At 50.7% G+C, this 15,290-nt stretch overlaps 1 protein-coding gene across 4 annotated transcripts in view; it reads right to left on the reverse strand.

Moving 5' to 3' along the window:
• Positions 1-271: 271 nt before the first annotated feature.
• Positions 272-15,290, reverse strand: part of IGSF9B (immunoglobulin superfamily member 9B) — a 58,543-nt gene continuing 43,524 nt past the window's right edge. For 2 of the 4 annotated variants that reach the window (XM_051834507.2, XM_008248366.4), the window contains exons 19-20: positions 13,129-13,250; positions 272-10,677 (exon numbers count right to left, since the gene is read on the reverse strand). In XM_051834507.2, the coding sequence (XP_051690467.1) occupies positions 10,469-10,677; positions 13,129-13,250 (331 nt within the window). In that variant the 3' untranslated portion in view covers positions 272-10,468. Of the gene's footprint in view, positions 10,678-13,128; positions 13,251-15,290 lie in introns of those variants that run through there. The other 2 variants (XM_051834508.2, XM_070065666.1) reach the window with 2 other exon arrangements.

Here is a 15,290-nt window from a genome sequence, read left to right on the forward strand (position 1 = left end):
ACACAGTTTCCTTTCAGAGCCTGCTCAAGCAGCAGGTGGTGTCCCATCTCCATCATCATCCTCTCCACCCAGGGGTCCCCAGGACCCAGCCCCAGGCTTGGCACATGCTGGCATTCCCAGGCTTTTGAGAAGACGGTGACACAGTAGGGGCTCCCCAGAGACAGTTGTACAGAGGGTATAATATGTTCATATAAGGCTTTGGTACAGCACCGAGTTCATATTCTGAAAGTTTGATTTCTAAGTCCTCTTTTAGAAGGAAAAAAAAAAAAGCTTACTGAAAAAATAGTGTTTTTATTTACTTTTGAGTTACATACCTGAAGTTCAAAAAGTAAGCCTCTAGTTGCCGTTCGGATTCACACGAAAAAGTATTCTGTGTGCAGCTGCACAATCTGTTGGTTTGTCTTTCATACTGAACCAAAGTCAGCCAACCAATTCCATGAAGTCAGCTGTCCATCACTGACTTTAACCAGTCCAGACATACAGAAAAGAGAGAGACAACACAAAAGCCACCCCTAAATCTCCCACCCCAAGCCCCTAGGGGGAAAAAAAAACCTAGAAGACAAAATACAGCAAGATCTAAGGAACCAGGGGACCAAGGCGATTCGGTCCAGCTGGCCTCTTCAAGAACAGCACCATAGAGCACCCTAGCGCAGTGACGTCGTAACACTCAACATTCGAGAAATGGAAACGAGGTCGGGGTGGTCTCCACGAGAAGACCTGGCATGGAGCGGGGCATAACCCCCAAAGAAAGCTGAAGAAAGAAAGAAGGAGTTCGAAATGAGAGCAAGAAATCTCATGACGAAACTGTCAGCTCAAGTTGTCAGTAAAGAACTGAAGCCATGAGGCCATTGGCACCCGGAGGCACAGAGCTGGTGAGGGGTCTGGGGGAGTCGGCACTGGCAGCCCCTCCATGCCCACACTGCCTCTTTGCCCCCCCACCCTCTGTGTGTCTATGGACCACCGAGTGTGACACGGTGGAAAGAAATTCATGTAAAGAATCAGATCCAGATGATTCAGTCCCTCCTGGTGAAAGAGGGGAAGTGGAAGATCAAAGGGGCTAAGAGGTGTTGACAGGAAGCTGGACAGTGTCCCTTCATGTCGCTTTGGAGAAGAGGGAGCAACTGGACAAAGGACACCCCATCCACACCCTCAGTCTCTGGCCCCATGATGGCAGTTAGGAAATTTGGTCTGAGAAGGACTTAAAGACTTCCTACACTGATGCCTACAACTTAGTTAAGGGGGCATTAAACCAACCCTCCCCTTGCCACCACTTCAGTCTCAAGTTCCAGCATCAAGACAGTTCCATAAGGTACCCCCTCCCAGTGCCTGGGCATTGCATTAGTTCACTGAACACCAAGAGGAACCCCCACTCTCCCCGACCAACAGGAACCATGCTGCACTGGCTTTTGTGGTCCCCACCTTCTACTTTCACTTTGGCCAGAGGGGCTCAAGATGAGCATTGATAGCAGAGGGGAGTAGAAGGGTCTGACATCTAGGGTAAACCTAGGGTGGTGGACCGATTCCCCTTCCCTGACTTATGCGTTGGTGATATTGGGGGGAAAGGACAGGTTCTCACTGCTCCTTGAGAGTGACTCCCAGTGGAGTCTTATTCCACACAGCAGAGGTAGCAAAATGAAAACAATCTGATGGATTTCCCCACCTCCTACCCAAAGGGAAAAGCACCAAAATTCAACATCCCTTCCACAGCATGGTGACCCAAGAGGATGTCACAAGCATATGGTTCCTGCAGTGGTAGCGAGCCACACCTGCCCCCCTTAACTGAGAGGTTCAGAAAGCGGAAATCTTGCTTAGCCCTCATACTATTGGGTCTCTGTCCTTTGGCTCTGTGTGCCTCCGTGAGAAGCCTGGAAATGGATACTGGACTACCCATCCTTTCCCCCAAAACACCCGGCCCACCCTTCCTGTTGAAGGCCAGGCCATGCACAGGACACAAGGAAGCGAGACAACTTTCAAGAGAAGGGCCATGGCCTTGTCTTGCCTCTTCCTCCTCAAAACGAAGAGTCCAAGTGGAAGTTGGGGAGTGATATGGCAACATGTAGGTCCTCTGGATCTCATGTGCCTTGATGCTGCTGAAGTTTCTAAGGCTCGAGCCTCGGGCTCAGCGTGGGAAGATGCCAGGGGTTGGTGCCACTCAGGACCTCATGGGAGCAGCACTCTCCAGGGTGCCTGTGGTGCTGAAGTGATCTGCTCTGCTGATTCCATGTCTCCCAGAAGCGGGTCAGAGTCTACACAGGAGGAGGAGAGGGTGCTCTAAGAGCCAAAAGAATAGCAACGGGAAGCCTTCTCTGTGTGGAGGCTTTGGTGGCTTGGGGTGGGGCTGGGGGAAGGGACAAAGAATTGCGGCTCGCTCTTAACGTCCCTGATGAATCTTACGAGAAACACTTGGCTGTGTCCTTCTGTTGGCTTCCCGTGGAGAGCCTCGAGCAAGGATGGACACACAGCCACTGGACCTAGTATTGGAGCTCCTCCCGTGCTGCAAGGACAGAGCCCAACATCCTTGGAACATGGCAGGTGCTTTGAGATGATCCCGGGGACTCAAAGACAGTGCCAGAGTGAAGGGCAGGGCTCCTGAGGTCATATTAAGGACCAAGAGTTAGACTGCAGCTCCAAGCCAACCCCTCTTCCCATGGCACCCCCAAAATGTAAAAAGGTGTCTGGGTTTCTCCAGAGATCCAACTCCACAGACAAGAGCTCTCAGACAGCATGGCATTTCGGTTGCGGAAGAGGGCTCAGTATTGCCTTTGCTCCCGTGCTGAGCAGGGATAAGAGCGGAGAGATTGCAGTCAGGAGTCTCCTGGCTGCCTGCACCATCTGGCCCTGCGCCAGCTTCAAACACATTGCTCAGGGCTCTTGCCAAGTCAGAAGAAAGAGCTAGCACCCAGGAGATGCCTGCTGAGGCTGCAAGACCCATGGCCTTGCCACATTTGTGAGGTCTCAAATGCTCAGAGAGGTATTCTTGGGGGCACATAGCTCCCTGCTCAAGCACAGGTAAACCCTTGCTCCCACAAATCTCTGTTCTTCCCAGCTCTGGTTCAGCTTTGCAAGGCCCAAGCTGGGTGCCAGAAGGAAGGTTCCACTAGCACCCACCCTTCTAGTCAGGCCCAACATGAACCTCACAACTCCCAGTCCTCCACTCTGCAGCCCAGGGCTGGACTGGCCCATTTCCCAATGGCACTTTATTTTCCAATTAGAAATCACTGGAAAAAAGCATACGTGACATATTTCCACCAGATGTCATGTTCACACTGGTTCCAAGAATCTGCAGTTATAATCACCAGGGTGTCTCTAAGACCTAGCCCACGCAGTCAGTCACATAGACCCTCTTCCCTCAAGCCCCCCAGGAGCTCCAAGTGCCAGGGCAACCACCTCCCTATTCCTTCCCAGGAACCAGTGCCAACCACAGCCTGTCATCCTCATTGTGTTCAGTGTCTCTGCCAAAGCATTCAACTCAGTATCCCCTCTCAATGGCAGGAGACATGAGGCTGCTGGGTCTTAGGGGCTGTCGGCTCCAGAAGCCCCCACAACCCATAGCTCACTCATCCTTTCGAGAGTGGATCATGTGTTTTGCTATTTAAAAAGTGTTTCATATATACATATTCCCATCAGAATGATCCAGGCAATTCTGAACAGGGAATGTGTGTCCCAGGAAGGATGGGGAAGGAGACGGCGTCAAGGCATGAGCTAGTAACCCAGAATGCCTGGGAAAAGTGGCACTCCTCAAGGCGTCTCTAAGCACAGGTACAAAAATAAAGCAAACTATGACTTCATACAGATATACAGATATATAGGTAAGATAGATAGATAGACTTTATATGGGTTTCTTTATAGTTACATATGTGTGTGGAGGCATGGGCCCCCGTCTATCCTGCCCACCTTCAGCTCTTGCCCTCTCACTTCCCACACAGACACCTGCCTGATGCTCTGGCCAGCACTATTGCATCTGATCCTCACACTACTACCCACCCCACCCCATCCCACCCCACCACACAAGTTCCCCTCTCCTTAAAATAGAACAAATTATATATTTATATAATTTTATATACACTCTCCATAAAAAATACACTAAAGATGGTGTGTCGCTTAATGTGAACCTCCCAGCAAAACAAGTTGCCTAGCAAAGAAAGAGCCATCCAAGAAGAGGATCTCCCAAGTCTGACACCACGCATGTACATCAGCGTGTCCCTATCAGCCTCTTACGCAATATACAAGCCACACACACATGCCACACATGCCTTATCACACATATACAGATACCACACATATCCGTCATACACACTCCCAAAATAGACCATTCATAATTACACAACACACATACAGTGCCGCCTTAGACTTACATGCCCACATATACCATAAACCACCACACACACATACATACATACACACACACACACACACACACACCACTCACTTCCTGAGCCCAGGAAAGGAATACCACAACAGACAGCAGGCTGGAGGTTAGAGACCATGGAGTGAGCCAAGTGCCTGCAGAGGGGACAGACCTTTCATTCTTCACAGTAGGCAATAAATCCTCACTGATCAAGTGATTGCCAGTGTCCTTTCCAAGGAAACAAGGACTCAAACAAGTAGGTCCCTAGGTCCTCCTCATCAGCAAGAGGGGAGTAAGCCACTTTCCCTTTTCATCTACTCACATGAAAACCGTCCACATGGTCCACGAGCACTATGGTATCTCTAAAGCTGAAAGTGCACATCCCCTTTCCCAGCCCAACCCTTGTGCCTACCCAGCTTCCCTATCCCAACCAACCATGTCCCCATGGCAAACCATGCACAAGATCCCTGCGGCCATGAAGAAGTGCAGGGAGTAAAGAAAGGGAACCTAATCGGTATGTCTGTAGGGTGGAGGGAAGAGCTTGCCCTAGTTCCTAAATGAATCCAGGAAATCCAGTGTCAGGGAAAGGTGGGATTGATGAGCACGTTTGTTCAAGATCCAAAAGCAAAACAGGCCCAGCCATTCATGTCACCATCTAGTGGGCTGGGACAGGCATATAGCCAAGGCACCACGGACAGGCATTGAGAGCCTGTGCCACTTTACTGGAACTCCCCAATCTAGGTTTCCCAGCCATGGCCCAGTGCTGACCTCAGCTCTCCTCACAAACCAAAACTGCTGTTGCGACTGACCAATATTATTTCAATGGCTGGGTGTTATTCTACCAAGGTATTTGTCAATCAAGAAGCCCTGACTCTGCCTTCTCTAAGGCAAGGCCAGCCATTAATAATGAAGCTCAGATGTTTAATTGTTCCTTATCCTACAAAGAAAACCTTGGGGTGTGGGCATATCTTTGGACCAGACTCAGGCAACTGGGAATCATTCAATTAGCTTAAAAAACGATCATTTAAAACTTCTACCTCTTGGCAACCCAACACACAAAACATCTGGCAGGGATATAATATTTGTTTCCAAAAGACTTGTTTGAAAATATAGACAGGGGCCCAGGACTAAGGCAGCTCTGGGCCAGTGTAGGTTCACTACAGTTGGGAGGAGGGGTGGTGGCAAACAGATCCCAACCAAACATCAAGTTGTTAAGAATGGTGAGGTCCAGCCTAGGCTGTGAGTATTGGTTTATAACTTCTACCAAAGAAGAGATTTGTGATTCTGCCTCTTGATTCAAAAGGAAGCAGAGTTGGAGACATGAAGGAGAGAAGCATGGCTGGTCCTGGTTTTGAAGTGAAACTCGTTCACCCTCCTACCTCAATCACTGACTGGTGACTTTACCCATCCTAAAGAAGAGAAAGGGAGGACAAAAGCTCTAGGTACAAAGCTACTGGGTAGCTTCAAGGCCTGAAGCTCTGTACTTCTAGAAGAAAGTGATAAATGCAGAAGCCTGCCTTACCTACTCCCTCCCTCACCATCACCGATGCCTCGTGCACACGTTCAGGTGGCAGAAGATGGCAGGGAGGCTGCCTCTTGTGCATGCGAGAGCAAGCACATGGTGCTGGTGAGGGCTGTTCTTCCTTCCCCATGACAAAGAGCTGGTGATTGGATGGGCACTGCAAGACAAGTCACCCAGCTATGGGCCCAAGGATACCCCTTATCCCAGTAAAAAAAAAAAAAAAAAGAGAGAGAGAGATGAAGTTGAAACACGTGACAAAGATGTCTATCTGGTTTGGGCACTTGGTGTCAGAAGCTAATTCTAGAAGTAAGTGAGTCCAGCAAAGAAACAAGATCTCTTCCAAGATCTAGTCTGGGCCTGCGTGCCAGGCCCAACCCCGATATGCTCTCCTTGATGCCACCCTTCCCGCCCCAGCCCCACAAGCTTTTCACTGCTGCCCTTCCACCCTCTGCCTCCACCAGGATGACCCCTGGGGGGAGGGGGGTCACTAAAGAGAGTGGCAATGCTTGATGACCCTAGCTTGGTCTTACTTTTCTGGGATTCCTGCTCCCTACTCCACAATTGACCAGACCCTCTCTGGCCCTTCCAGCCTCACACACACCAGAAACCATCAGACTCCGCTCCACACCCCAACTCTTTATTTAACTCCCCTTCCTGGAACAGCCCTGTCCCACCAGTTACCACATTCAGTCTAGATCTGACCACTAAGACACCTCCTGGGGGCCTTTACCCCAAAGCAACAAATGGCCCCATGGGGCTCCAGGCCTTCAATCCATCACAGCCTGCTCTCACTTCATTTGGGGTACGATACAAAGGCAGAGCTGGCCAAGGGGTGTCAATAAGAATGTGCAGTTGCCAGCAACAGCAGCAGGAGCCTCCTGCATCCCCACCCATCCCTACCTTTGACTCCACAACAATCCCCATGGTGCCACCCAAAGCTCCATTACATGCAAAGCAAGCCCAAGATTAACTGTAAGCTTCTCTCTTCCTAGGCGTCTCTACATACAAATAAAATGTACTTTATGTACAATTCTTCCCCAGCCCACCCCCAAATCCCCAGATGCTTTTGCTAAGAAAACTGGAAGCAGCTCCAGCTACACAAACCCCAGTCCTGGATTCAAGTCTGAATCAGTGGCAAAGATGCCCGATGTTCTGTGAAGTTGCTCTCTCTCCTGAAGCTATGATTTTTGTCAGCCATGCCAAAAGAAAAAGGAAAACAACCCAGAACTGTCATATCTGAATCTTCCCCAAGTCCCTCTGCATAAAAAGGGCATAGGAATAAATAACTAAAATCAGTTCAAGCCCAAAAGTTTCAGATCACATATCAAAAATAAAAGAGCATGGAAAAATATCAGTAAGTCCTCAACCCAAGCCACCCCTGCTGGAGCCTCCCCAGTGCTTGACACCAGGACCCCTGTCAGCGCCGCTATGTTCCCCAGACGTTCAAAGAAAGCTACCAGGGAAACAGGCTGGCCACTTGGTGTGGGGTCATGGACAACTGACCTCACACAAGGATCCTCTGTAAGCCAGGAATCCCACTGGTGTAGCAGTCAAGGAATGGGATTGGCCTACTCCTCCCCACTGGTCATCTTCTTCCCTAACAACTGCAGTCTTCCAGGCCCCTTGGAGGATGGTCTTACTCTCTCCCTGGCCTGCGGATTCCCTGACACTGAAACAGCCACTATTTCCACCCGAGACACAGAAGCAGCAGAAGAGCTGAGAAGACCCAGGAACAGGTCTGCATGAGAGACTGCAAGATTGTCAAACTCTAGAAGGTAAAGTTTGGAAGACAAAATCTCCCACAGAGCAGAGTGTGAAAGCCCTAGGAAGCTTAGTAGTGGTCATTGTCATGGTTCAAAAGCCGAGTACAAAGGACTTTGGTCCCGAGAAGCGGATACACCCCCATCGTGGACACCTGCATACCACCACCCCATCACACATGTGCCCACACCTAGGCATGTGCCTGTGACAGCTTTATACCCTCCCCATCGGAACAGAACTACATCCGGCCAGTGTCCACTGCAGTCCTCAGGACTCAAATAGCTCCTGGGGCGGGGAGGCTGCTGGGACCCAAGGACACAAAGCAGGAAGGAAGCCTCTTGTGAGAAGTAGTCCTTGGCCACTAACTGTAGTCCTGCCTTGGGACTACTGCAGCACAGCTCCCACCGTGTGGCCTGAGCAAAGAGAGCAGTCAGCACCTTTGTGAGCACTGGGGCTCCTAGAAAGCACAGGCAGAGCAGCCTCAGCCCCTGTGACCTACGTCCTGGAGAAGCAAAGCCTCCACATCCTCTTCTTGTCTAACCCCAAGAGCTAGAATTCCCAGGACAGGGCTCAGAAAGGCTGCCCCAGTTCACCGAGTCCTGCAGCCCTGACACTCTCTGCTCACACCCAAACTCCATCCCAGGAACGGGGCCTGCCGTGTTCACCAAGGGGACACCAAGACTACGCACAAACCCGCTGAGACCCCTGCACCCGCCAGCCTGCTCCAGGCAGGCCTGCACCCCCACAGCCCCTCAGAGATGCTCAAGAGAGCACGGCTCGGTGACGGAGGTAGTGCCGGCCCTGAAGAGTCACCCTACTCCACTTTTCCCATGCCAGAGCGGCGGCCAAGGGTCATGCGGATTCCGATGCCCCAGAGAAAGGCGTCGGCCAGAATGTCCGGGTTCACCTCGAGGCCGCGTTGCCCATGCCCAGAGCGACAGAAACTCCGCCCTTGGAAGCTCTCTCACAACTCCTTGGGACACATTTGGAAAGATACTGTGGGGGTGTGGCTGGCCTAGTAGAGCCCCAGGCAGGGGTGAAGCTGGTCCCCAACTGGCCAGGCGGGAGAAGGAAGCACCGGGCCCTGTCTGACAGAGAAGTCCCCCCACAAGGCAGGAGCTGCGGGACAGAACCAGCTTCCCGGCCGCGGAGGCCCCGCCTCACGTCATCAGGCAGCGCTCCTGCCTGCGTCATCAGGCTGAGCCACTGGCAGCAGCCGTCTCAGCCTTTGATGTGGCTAATGTCCGGGCAGGTTATCGGGAGAGGTGGATGCCCTCAAACCTACCAAGACAGCAGCACCAAGAAGGAAATACTTCAAGGAACCTGGCAGCCACCTCACTGTGGCCAGCTCAGTAGGATAGGCTGCTGAAGACGAGAGGAAAGGCGGCAACCCATTCTCGCACAGCACCATGAACTGACTGGAAGAGAGAGTGCATCTTAGCGGGAAGATGACCTCACAAAAGCTTCTTGGGTGCTAATAGTAGGACAAGATTTTGGCAGAGGAAGCATCAGGGCCCAGACCCCTACCTACCGCCCCCTTCTCCCTTCACTTCTGTACCTCAGCCAGCTCCACTATCAGAAAAAAAAAAAAAAAAAAAAAAAAAAAAAACACGGGGATCCAGGGCGCCCCGGACTGGGGCACCCTACACTCATCTGATCCCATCCTATTGGAGCTCTGTCCACGGAGCGGAGGAGGGCCCCAGGGCGAAGAGAGTCACAGGCAGCCTGTGGCGGGCACAGGAAGGCGCCACAGGCGGGCCCTGCACAAGTGGCAATTAATCAATCTGCAGAATTAACTCCCACAAAAGGGAAGGAGGATCCAGGCGGCCGCTGTGGAGCAGCGCTCAGAGAGCATGGAGCCGGAGAAGCTAAAAATAGAGCTGCCAGAGTGGTGATGGCACACAGGGCTCCGGAACCAGAGACCCATTGGCTGCAGAGCCCTTGGCCCCTGGCTGGCCCACAAAGGACCAAGGGATGACTTGGAGCTGGCGCCTGTCAGCCCCATACTAAGCAGCTCCTATTTCTGTAGCGTGAGCCAAACTGTGGCGGGAAGAAGCCGGTTGGCTTGTCCTGGCCACCCCTTTCTTCACCCAAGAAGCAAGCAACCAAGAAAGGCTCATGTTTAGTTCTATGGTACCTCGTTGCCGACCCCCCAGAGCAGGCAGCTGGTACGCCCCTTCTGCTCTGGGTGGGACCTGTGCCAAAAGGCGTGAGTCCTGTTTCAGGAGGGATAATCCCTCGGGCAGCAGGAGGGCTCCCCGCCAGCTGGCTACTGGCCCTGCTCAACAGACCCAGCTGTCCTCTGCCCTCGTCCACCTGTCTTCACAGGCCACAGAAAGAAACAGCGCTTGCTTCAGTGTACTTAGACACACAGAGTGGCCCACTGGCTACAGACACGGGCCTGTATCTAGATCTATAGCTCTGTGGGATTTGGAAGACAGGACAAAGGTTCAGTCCTCTTCCAGGGCTTGAAGAACGAAAACTGAAGCAGAGGGCACTAAAGCCATTGCTTTCACTTCTAAAGACATTTTAAGAGGGGAGAAAAATCAACCCAGTGAAGAGGGGAAGGGTGGGGTAAAGACAGAGGCTGCCCTGACCCAAATTTACTTCCGGACCTTGACTCTGGGTGGAAGGTCTGCCCTCAGCCCTCTCTCCCACAGAGGATGCCCAATAGCCAAGAACTGGGGGCACTCCTGTCTGGCAGGAGAGAAGGCAGCCAGGACAGAGGTCTGGGCCCCACAATGGGCAGACAGAGGAGGACAAGTCCCCATACACGGTCCCACCCTGCCTGCTCAGCCCAGCACCCTTGCCCTGGGAACACTTAGAGTAGAGGCGAGTCACAGCAGAGTGGCGTGGCCTGGGTCATCGTGGTCCACACTATTGAGGATGGCCGTCTGGTCTTCCGGAAGCTGGCGGTGGCACAAGTCTGAGAGCCGGGCAAAGGGGTCAGGCCGAGAGTGTCTCTTCTTCTTTCGGAGGCAGACAGCTTCGTCGGGCCACAGAACCTGAGAGTTGGGAGGCTGCTGAGCCTGGGAGGCAGAACCGTCTGGGCAAAGAGAGAAGATGTGAAAAGGAAAAGAAAAGAGAGTGGGTGAGAAGGAGGAGTGCCACGTCAACACTCACCTTTGGAACCGAGGCGTCTAATACGGGATGGATTCCAAGTCACTACACAAGGTGGCAAGCAGCCCACACCCCTGCTCCCCTCATTCTGACCAGGGTCAAGAAGGTGAGAGGGATGGGGTTTTTCTTTCTATAGGCTCGTGGATATCAACACTTATTTCTTAATTTTTAGTTTCTCCCAGGTCCCAGGCATCATTTAGATACTAGAGGACAGAGCTTCTAAAAACAGGTTGGGTCTCAGTATGTTTTTCTCATCCACCCCAAATAATGACTGACTTGGTACACGATTTTCATCCTACACAACAGAGGCAGCGTGGACCCTTCCTGAACTGCCAGGCCACAGCTCTGGGCCTGTCCTCTGGGGACACAGGGAGAAAGGCTTTGCTTTCTTCAAGATTATGCTTTAGTGTTGGGGTGGGGAGGAAGAGCCAAACTGTCAAGACCTTAAAAACATAGGAGTAAATTTTTTAGATACTGAAAGAGCTACACAGAATAACAATTTTAAAAAAAGGATCCTGTGTATCACTTCTCAGCCTCTTGTTAATATCAGCTGTAAAAAAGGATCATGTGGTAGCTAATGATTAAGGCCCTGCTTCCGCTCTTCAAAGGGTTAACATCTTAGTTGAGTCATGAATTATGGGCCTTTCACAGGGAGCAAAAAAAAAACAATCCCCCACAGAAGGAACAGCAGGGCAGAAGTCCTGAATGAGAAGCAAACAAGGGATGCTCCAGAGACAGGAGGGAGGACATCACAGCTGGAAGTGGCACCAGGCAGGGAGGTCAGAGGTGTCGAATGGGCTAGGAATTTGAAATATGGTCTGGTTGCAAGGGTAGGCTTCTGGAAGGTGTTCATCAGGAGTCTATGGGTGTGCATATGCTTATGACAGAGGGAGAGGATGTGCCACACTTTCTAAAGCTCACACTGGTCACTGCATATAGAACACACAAGAAGGATAAGGTTGGGACAAGGAGGCCAACAGCGAGGAACTGCGATAGTCAAGGTAGGGGAGGAGAGAGACTCAGAATTACATTGGAGATGGCAAAAACTGGGCAGATTTGGGATACAGGGTAAAGACCTTACCAAATGGGTTGGATGTAGGCTGTAGGGCAGGAGAAGCCAGGACCAGGCTGCCGGAGCAAGTAGAGTGCAGGGAGCACTAGTCATTAAATAGGGGAAGAACTGAAGAGAAGCATATTTAGTGAGGATAATCAATAACTCTATCTGGGATATCTTAAAGGCTCATGAAACCTGCAAGTGCACATTCAGCAGGCAGCTAGAAATGTGAGCCTTGACTTCGTGGGAGAGAGTTGTCGGCAGAGAACAAGTGATAAGACCGCTGTCATCAGAACAAGAGAAGACAGGCATGGGAGGGACAGTTTCTTTCTTTCTTTCTTTCTTTTTTTTTTTTTTTTTTGCAATAAATCAACAAATTATAGATATGGGGCTTAAATGGGTTAAAAATTCAGCTCTGGGTTCCAAATTTCTCACCCAACCCTTGCACAACTCCCTTTCTTTTTCTCTGCTATAGTATCCCCACCCATGGACTGGCAGGACAGTAGCACCACCTGCAGGCTAAGTGACCACCCAGTCCCAGAGCCATAGCCTCTGTATAACACTTTCTGGTAACTGTGTCCTTAAAGAAAGCTACTGTACAGTCAGTATCAGAGGTTTGCAGAGGAAGCATTCAGCAAGAGAATAATTGGTAAATAATCAGCGATTTTTGAATGTCTAAGAGAAGGTGGGATTCTTTTTGTGCTATCTTGGAAGCTACCTACCACTGCCAGGTAAAAATTGGACATATTTCCATAGAGATTCCCTTTCAGGCAGAAAAGGGGAATGTACATGATTGTATTGAGAAAAAAAATCTGATTAATCTAAAGTGAAGGTCCATCCCATGAGGTACACTAAGCAGAAAGCAGGGCCCCAGCATTGCAGGGTTCAACTAAAAGGTCTGAGAAGATAGACAAAAAAAAATGCATAAGGAGATAGGAATGTTTGCAAGGTGCACTGCAGAATGAGAGGGAAATGATCCTGATATGTGTTTGAAAACACATTCGAACCACACGATACCTTTCTAAAGCAGTTTGCACAGAAAGGGTTCTGAAGGCACACAAACCACTGAAAGCGATGGTTCCCCTGGTGGGAGGGAAGGAGCTAGGAGGGCAACCAAAGACTGTTACCTCATCTTTCTCATTTCTTACATGAAAATTATATCTGTGTATTACTTAAAAATGCATGTTAAAAAAAGAAACAAAGAACAAGGAAGCTGGTAGATTCAATTCTCGAGAAAACCCAAGGTTAGGATCCTGAGACCAACAGTCCTCACAACGGCTAGGCACGGTGGAAAGAGAGGAACGGGTGCTTCCCACCATTTACCGGATCGTTTCTTTGACTTCGAAGAGCCCTTGGATGACTTTTTGGGCTTCTTTATCCGTTGGTATTTCAGAGCCTCCAGCCTCTCAGGTGCAGCAGCATTCCCGGGTGCAGGCGGAAGAGTTCTGGAAGGGACAATTAGAGAGGCACAGGTCAGCCCCCAGATGAGGGAGCTTTGGAAGAGGGACTGGAAGAAAGCCAAGTAGCTGGCCCATAAAAGGAGAGAGCCCAGTTCTAGAGGCCCAGGTGTCTGCCATGGTTCCTTGTCGCCTGCCTCTCTAGTGCTCCTGGAAGGGAGAAAACCCAGTAGGAAGCTCCAGCAGCGAGTGGCCTACCTCAGATGGAAACCAACCTGAGGAGCAATCAGAATATCCTAGGAAAGGGAGAGAGAGACTTTAATTGTAAGCCCCACCGTGCATATGCATAACTCAAGCTGGGAAGAGTGTCAGAGAAGGAAGCAGGTTCAACGTCGGAAGTTCCTAGAAACCATCACAACCAAGACCTTTAAATGGAAAGTAAAAGGGCAGATTAAAGCAGGAGATAACTTCAATCCCAACTAAAAGGGAAGAACCAAGTGAGACACCCAATGTACAGGGAGACAGAGGCTCCAACAATCCCAGCTTCCCTGGGCCTCCTCCCCTCCGGATGCAAGATTCAGGCCCGACCTCAGCAGCTCACAGCAAACAATTGCCATTGACCATCCTCAGCAGGGGTGTCGCCCTGACCCTCCATGGCCTAGGCTCCGAACTTGGATCTCGTCCAGCAGGTAAGACAACAGAAGAGGGTGGAAGCAGATTATGCAAGTTAGAGTATCCAGATCTGGCAACCTCCCCATGCCCTCATCTGTAACAAGTGTGCAGCAAATCCCTGGATTTCAAGATTCAACGGAGAGACTCAGGTTGTTGTTGGAGACCTGCGTGCATAGGTCTCGCTTTCTCTTTCCCAGTTGTGGAATGGATTTTGTCGTTTGCCTGAGGGATTGACTGCATGGTTAGGACACAGTCAACAACTCACCCGGAGCCCCGTGCAGCCCAGGTAACAGAAGGGACCAAAGAGAACTAGGAGGAGGGGGAGTCTGTGACAATGTGTGCACATCGCAGAGAATATTTTAAAGAGTCCTAAGAGAAGAAAGTCTAAAAGCCACATTATCAATGCCAGTTCTCAAAGTAAGCCCAACTTGGAACCTGAGGAATAAGGGGGGAAAGACATACAGAGTTCTCTTCCTTCTGCCAGTGCCTGTAGCAGGTGACCAGGGTAGCAGGGTCTTTTTGAAGCCATGGCAGTGGGAGGTGATTCATACTCTTCCTCTCCTCGACCCCCACTTCTGCTCAGTCTCCCTCCCCACTTCCACCGCAATCTGTTTTTAGCAAATCCTGATTGAAAGAACTGGTATAAACGACCCTGTGAGTGCCAAAGAAGGCCCCAAAGTCAGCACACAGCCTGGAGTTTAGAAAAAAGAGGGATGGGAAGCTTGCAGCCCATCTGCCCAACATCAGACATCTCTGCAGGAAACAGGGAAGAAAAGACTTACAGCTGCAAGTCTCTAGGATTTACTGCATTAACTGGCCAAGGGGTGACTTCCATCTTCTCTGATGGATGTCAGCATTCTACAGTTCTTTTGTTCACAAAGTATCAAGAAGCTCAGATCAGAGACAACCTCCTGGTTTTCCACAGCCCCCTGACCTGCACAAGGCCACATGCATGTGAACACAGCCTCCACATTTGCACCCCATGGAGAAATGGCCCAGCTCACCATCAGAAAAGTCGGGTCTGTCCCATGGGCCCATTATGCCAATGTCCAATTCCTTCCTCTTTTACAAACCCTGACGAGAACGTGGGAGGCAAAGAGGGACATGGCTAGGAGGGGAGGGAGCCTGGTTTCCCAGCACTGCAGGAATGTCCTCGCCCCTTCATGCTGCCTGAAAGAAAAATCAAAGATGTGAATCCACCTGTTCTGTGTGTCTGTGCCTCCTCGTCCTGGCCGGCCTTTTCAGAAAGACCACTTGAGGGCAGCAGCATATGACCTGACAAGCAGGAAGAATGCTCTCCTGCAAAATCCAGGGAGACCTTGGAGCCATGAGAGAAACCAGTCCAAGGATGCTTCCGATCAGGTGAAACGTCCAAGGGTGGACATTATTACTTCAATCAACATTTGATTACGTGGT

The sequence above is a fragment of the Oryctolagus cuniculus genome, chromosome 1 (assembly GCF_964237555.1).
Source record: "Oryctolagus cuniculus chromosome 1, mOryCun1.1, whole genome shotgun sequence".
Classification (NCBI taxonomy): Eukaryota; Metazoa; Chordata; class Mammalia; order Lagomorpha; family Leporidae; genus Oryctolagus; species Oryctolagus cuniculus.